The sequence below is a fragment of the Daktulosphaira vitifoliae genome, unplaced genomic scaffold (assembly GCF_025091365.1).
Source record: "Daktulosphaira vitifoliae isolate Bord-2020 unplaced genomic scaffold, ASM2509136v1 Scaffold_2, whole genome shotgun sequence".
Classification (NCBI taxonomy): domain Eukaryota; kingdom Metazoa; phylum Arthropoda; class Insecta; order Hemiptera; family Phylloxeridae; genus Daktulosphaira; species Daktulosphaira vitifoliae.
The window spans coordinates 5851082-5857396 of record NW_026099573.1 but is presented as its reverse complement, the minus strand read 5'-3'; the positions used below and the strand labels follow the sequence as shown (position 1 = coordinate 5857396).

Genomic DNA, 6315 nt, shown 5'->3' with positions numbered 1-6315 from the left:
AAAATATAATTTAGCTCTATACTCACACTGTGCTGCCCATAGTTTCAATTTAGCAGTTAGTGCCGCATGTAGTATCCCTCAAGTCAAAAACTGCCTTGGTACAGTCCAATCTATTTATAACTTCTTTAATACCCCAAAAAGGCAAATTGCACTTCAGGATGCAATAAAAAATAATGACACTTTGTTACAAAAAAAAAAAACTTAAAAAATATTGTGCAACAAGGTGGGTACTACAGAATGAGTCGATTGGAACTTATATAGATTTACAACCAGCAGTTATTGATGCCTTAGAAAATATTTCGAGTACTTGGACAGACTCAAAAACAACATCCGGATCTTTTCAATTACTATCAGCAATAAAAACATTAGAATTTCAAATTTCAATTCACGTTTTAAATTCAGTACATGCATTGTCTTTATCATTGAGTAGAGTTTTACAAGCGGAAAATCAAGATTTAGTCGAGGCCGTGAAGTTGGCAGATGCAGCAAAACACGAACTTGAGGAAAGAAGACAATATTATACAGATAATTTCAACACAATTTTTGTAACTGTAGAAGATATTTGCAATAAGTACAATATACCTGTGACTAAACCTAGACTTGCCTCACGTCAAATTAACCGTTCTAACATTATAACCGACTCTGTAAAAGATTATTACAAAATTATTATTTACATACCATACCTTGATTTATTTATTACTCATCTTCAAGATCTCTTCCTCAAGCATCGTAATTTTTTGTCAAACTTCTCATGTCTTTTTCCTATTGAAACAAAATCTTTAGACAAAGATTCATGTAAAAAGTTATTTGAAACTTATTGTTCAATTTTACACGACGATTCCCCAGAAATTTGGATAAATGAGGTAGAAATTTGGCGACGACGACAAGCTGGTAAAAATATTCGAAACGCCCTAGATGCCCTCGATATTTGTAATTCAGATGCGTTTCCAAATGTTCATAAAATGTTATGTGTAATGTCAGTTTTTCCGGTGACTACAGTGACTAATGAAAGGTCATTTTCAACATTACGTCGGCTTAAAACCTATTTAAGGTCATCTATGGGTGAAGATCGTTTAAACGGACTAGCTTCGTTGAATATCCATCGTGACATAAACGTGGATATCAACGAAGTATTAAACGAATTCTTTTCTACTCATCGTAGATTAAATTTATTAAAAAAATAATTTTTAATTTTATAGTTTTATCATGATTTATTTATATTATAAATATATAGTATATAANATTTATATTATAAATATATATTATATAATATTTGATAGTTATTGATTTATCTATTAAATTTATATTTTTTTTAAAAAACCCCCCCATTGTCAAATCCTGCGCACGGGTCTGACTTACAGTATTTGATTTCCATTAATAAAACAAATTTATATAATAAATATTACATAAAAACTTTAATTGTATATGTAATACAAACTAATCCTAGCTACTTCTTTAAAATTATTTATCAACGTCCTCCTTTGGTGGCGGTGATGGTGAGCGATTGGGCAATGATCTATATTGAACAAAAAACCATTCATAATTTTCTTTCTTAAAATTTTCACCACGAGAATTGCATGTCATCATGTTAATTAATACATTCTAAATATCTATGATAACAAATTTGATGTAATTTTTTAAACTGATAATCAAGTAAACAAATAATTATAATCTCTGAAATATTTTATTACAAAAGAATTATCAATTTAACTACGTAAAATAACCAAATAATATTATTTTTAAAGGGGATGGTTATAAAAAAATATTTTATTTTACAATTATAATTTTTAATTATCACTAAAAAATGATTTTAATATAAATCCTTAACAATTATGTCATTCCAAACATAATATAACAAGTGATTAAGATCAAGTTTTATACATATCACACAAGCTAATAAATTTCAGTAATTTACTGAATAATTTTATAGATCTATTAAAATTTATTTAGTTATTTCATCCTCATAAAGGTTTTAGGGTTTGCTATCGTCTTCTAAGCATTTCAAAATTATTTTCTTTAATAGATTGAAAGGTTACAAATATATAAAAATCAAATTAATTGGCCGCAACGAGAAATTTGTAACTTTCATGGCGTTTTACAAAATTATAAGTAAAGGGTCGCCAACCTACTGGGCGAGACAGTATATTGTCGGACCACAGTAGGATTTTTTTCTTTTTTTTTAAAAAAATTAACTTTTTTATATTAAAACAATTAGACAAAAAATATATAATTAATAAACATTAAAGTTGATGTCCGTTGAGTCGTTGATAGTAGATGTACACCAAAACCTCGTGACAGTTGTCACATAACCATATTAATGAGGGATGACCTTATACAAGGCCGTTGCCCGTACCTTATAAACTAGGGGAGTAGATTTTTGAAAGGAGAAAAAAAAATACACGAGTCCATTGAAGATGGAACACGCAAAAAAAAGAAAAAACAGATGATGGTTAAGTTAAATTAAGAGGACTTTATTAAGCAAAAAAAAAAAAACAAAAAAAATTAAGTTACTACGAGGCAAAAAACCGAATGGTCAAAAAACCTCGTCTACAAATTAAAGGGGACAAAGAAAGAGAGAGAAAAAAAAACAGATATTAATAAAAAAAAATTAGTTACACCTACACTTTTATTATTAGAGAATACGATGAACGTCTTCGGGTACCCGCCGGCTATTAATCGCAGCATTGCCGCTAAGCACGGCGGGTATACGTCCCAAGTAAGCGACTGGTTTCTGGCAGTTAGGCTTAGCTTGCAAGACGTTGGGACACCCCGGAATAAAATGCACTACGTCACCACATTGTACCAATAATATATNCAGTTCCGACTATGGCTATTCCCCGACAACCCGTCCGACGATTGACCCGGCGGTCCGTTGGCGACCAAACGGCTAGCCTTTAGAGTAGGGGTCAAAAAATAACTAAATACCCAGTGCCGGAAATTATTAAAAACAATTTAAATCATATGGCGACAATGTATGCGGTGAGCAGTGCAAATGACGTTCAAGATAGGAAAGGAGCGGGGTGAATGTACACACAAATGCCGTCCATGAACCGGTCTGAAGTAGTACACAGCTGACTATCTCGCACGCGCATAAACAAATCACAACACCTTATCATGATAATTTTACCAACAAACGCCGTCGCAGTCCGCATTCGGCTCAACACAAATATATATACATAAATGTATATACAAATAGAAAAAAAATAACTAGATACTTTTGTCACGTTACAAGATGCTTGCAATTCATCATCATTTAATCAACGATGATTTTGTGCTTGCCTGTATTTTCTATAGTACTTATATTATTTTCAGTGGATTTAGTTCCTTTTACAACACATTTAAGTTTAGTATAAATAGCACACCACATAAATCTGTGATAAAAAAAATAACTTTAACAAATAAATTGTATTATTTCACAAAATTTACTTTCTTCCTTTTCTTAAAGAATATAAAAATCCTATTTCATCTCTGTACAGTGTATATCCTTCCCATAAATTAGAAAGAACAGATACATTTACAATTTTAATTTTACTAGATACTTTAGCAGGTTCCATGTGGATAAGGAATAAGAATACTTCCACGGCCCCTTTGTCAGTCGTAAGAGGTATCTGGCAATTAGGTATGCGATGGAGATATGAATGGACATGTAGGTAATGAAAGAAGAGCATATAAAAGAGTACATGGAGGGTTTTGTTTTAGTGGGGAGAATGAGGCTGGAAAAAGAATCTGGATTTCGCAGTATCGTTTGATCTTGCTGTGGTTAATACTTATTTTAGAAAGAGGGAAGAACATTATATAAGAGTGGGAGGAATATATCACAGATACGATTTTTTTATGTGGATGAGTGAGAGTGTAAAGCAACTAAAAGATTGTAAATTTATACCTGGCGAGAGTGTAACTACACAACATAGACTGATGGTAATGAAGATGTGGTATACCGGAAAGAGAATAAACCAAAATAGAAAAAACATGGGGGAAAAATCGAAGATCCGGTGATGGAAATTAAAAGGGGAAAATGAAAAAGAGTTTGTAAAGACGGTAAAAGAGAGAACGGTGTGGAATGTCGAGGGAGACATAAATGATGTGTGGAGTAGATTTGCTAGTTGTGTAAAGAATACTGCAAAGGAGATTGTTGGTGAGAGTATATAAGATGTATAAAAAGTGTTGATAATAAGGTACTCTCGAGTGATGCTGATGTGGAAAGTATTTTGAAAAATTACTGAATGGAGTGTACCCAAAAGAGACATTAGAGGATATCTTGTGAAATGAGGGACTGGTATATTTAAGTAGTGAGAAAGAGGTATGGGAGGCTGTGGTATCAATGAAAAAGAATAAAGCAGTAGGACCAGATGAAGTGCCAGTAGAAGTATGGAAAATATTAGGCGGTGTTGGCCTAATGGTTGAAGGAACTTTAAAATAAAATCTTATTAGAAAGGATAAATACCAAATTAATGGAGGAGTAGTATTGTAGTGCCGATATTTAAAGGTAAAGGTGACATATAGGAGTGTGGAAATTGTAGAGGCATAAAGCTTATGAGTCATAGTATGAAAATTTGGGAAAAGGTAATAGATCAGAGAATAAGAAATGAGACATTGGTATCTAATAACCAGTTTGGATTTATGCCTGGTAAGTCAACAATGGAGCCAGTATTTTGTATGAGACAACTAATAGAAAAGTTTAGGGAAAAGAAGAAAAAGCTGTGTATGGTATTTATAGATTTGGAGAAAGCTTATGATAGAGTACCGAGAGAGGTTTTAAAGTGGGCATTAATGAGAAAAGGAGTCCCGAAAAGGTACCAGGGTGAAAAGCGTAGGAGGAATATCAGGAGGTTTTCGGGTAAGAGTAGGAGTGCACTAAGGTTCCGCTTTAAGTCCTTACTTATTCTATATAGTGATGGATGAAATTACTAGAGACATACAAGGAGAGGTGCCGTGGTGCATGTTGTTTGCTGACGATATAGTGTTAATAGGAGAAAATTAATCAAAGGCTAGAGGTGTGGAAATTAGCTCATGAAGAAAAGGGTTTAAGAATAAGTAGAAGTAAGACAGAGTATATAGAGTACGACATTGACAAAGGAGAACACGAGGTAGGTGAAATGAGGAGGTTAGTGACAATAGGCGAAGACGTGATTGGAGAGGTGGAGAGTTTTAAGTATTTAGGGTCAGTTGTGCAAAAGAGTGTTGGTATTGACGAGGATGTAAGACACAGAATTAAGTGCGGGTGGTTAAAGTGGAGAGAAGCGTCAGGCGTCTTATGCGATAAAAGAATTCCAATGAGGCTGAAAGGTAAATTCTTCAAGACTGTAGTGAGATCAACTATGACGTATGGTTTAGAAAGTTGGGCGGTTAATAAGAAAGTAGAGCAAAGAATGAATGTAGCAAAGATGAGAATGCTTAGATGGATGTGTTGAGTGACCAGAGAAGATAAGATAAGAAACGAGCATATAAGAGGGAGTATAGGTGTAGCATCTATCGTGGATAAGATGAGAGAAAATAGACTTAGATGGTTTGGTCATGTTATGAGAAGAGAAAAATCGGAAGCTGTAAGAACAGTTAGAGAAATGAATGTTGAAGGAAAAAGAGGTTGAGGAAGACCAAAAAAGAGATGGAGGGATGCTATTGAATGCAATATGAGTACAGCTGATATGAGCGTAGATGATGTGGGAGATCGTTTCAAGTGAAAGTTTAGGATTAGGTTGGCCGACCCCAAGTAGTTGGGATTAAGACGTGGAAGAAGAAAATGAAGATTTTCATACGAAAAATTGTTCATAGAAAAAAAAAAAATTGTAAAACTACTGGTTTTTTCGCTTAAATTAAAATAAAAAAATTATAACTATAATACTTCTTTATCTCTGTCACTTTTTCGGCATATTTAATGTCACATTTAAAATTTGTCTTTTGGTTATCTAGCTCTTTATAATCAACGTATTGAACTGTGACGAAATTTGAACCACTACTAGAAAACTTTGAAATTGATACTTTATTAAATATTGTTAGTGCCTACGGTGACATCATGAAGCAAAAATGTATCTATTTAAATGACGCAAATTGAAAAGCTTATACATGACATGTTATATAACATAATGACATAAAAAATTATTATTTTTTCTATAAAAAAAATCATGTGACATAAACTCTTCTAATAAATGTGTTAGGTTTAACATAATTTTATGCTAATTAATGTATTTTATTATTTTAACTCATTTCAAATTAGCGATTTGATGTTAAATTAACTAACAAAGTTAAAAAGAAACTGTTTTTTAAATCAGAACACATTCTTTTTGTCGGTCTTAAAAAACATACTATTAATGATGG

The 6315-nt window shown here is 32.5% G+C and overlaps 1 protein-coding gene across 1 annotated transcript in view; it reads left to right on the top strand.

The window, feature by feature from the left end:
- The window catches only part of LOC126897925 (uncharacterized), a 4483-nt gene extending 3299 nt beyond the window's left edge, over window positions 1-1184 (top strand). The window contains exons 3-4 of the mRNA XM_050671872.1: window positions 224-621; window positions 784-1184. Coding sequence (XP_050527829.1) covers window positions 224-621; window positions 784-1184 — 799 coding nt within the window. The remainder of the gene's footprint in view (window positions 1-223; window positions 622-783) is intronic.
- The last annotated feature ends 5131 nt before the right edge of the window (window positions 1185-6315 follow it).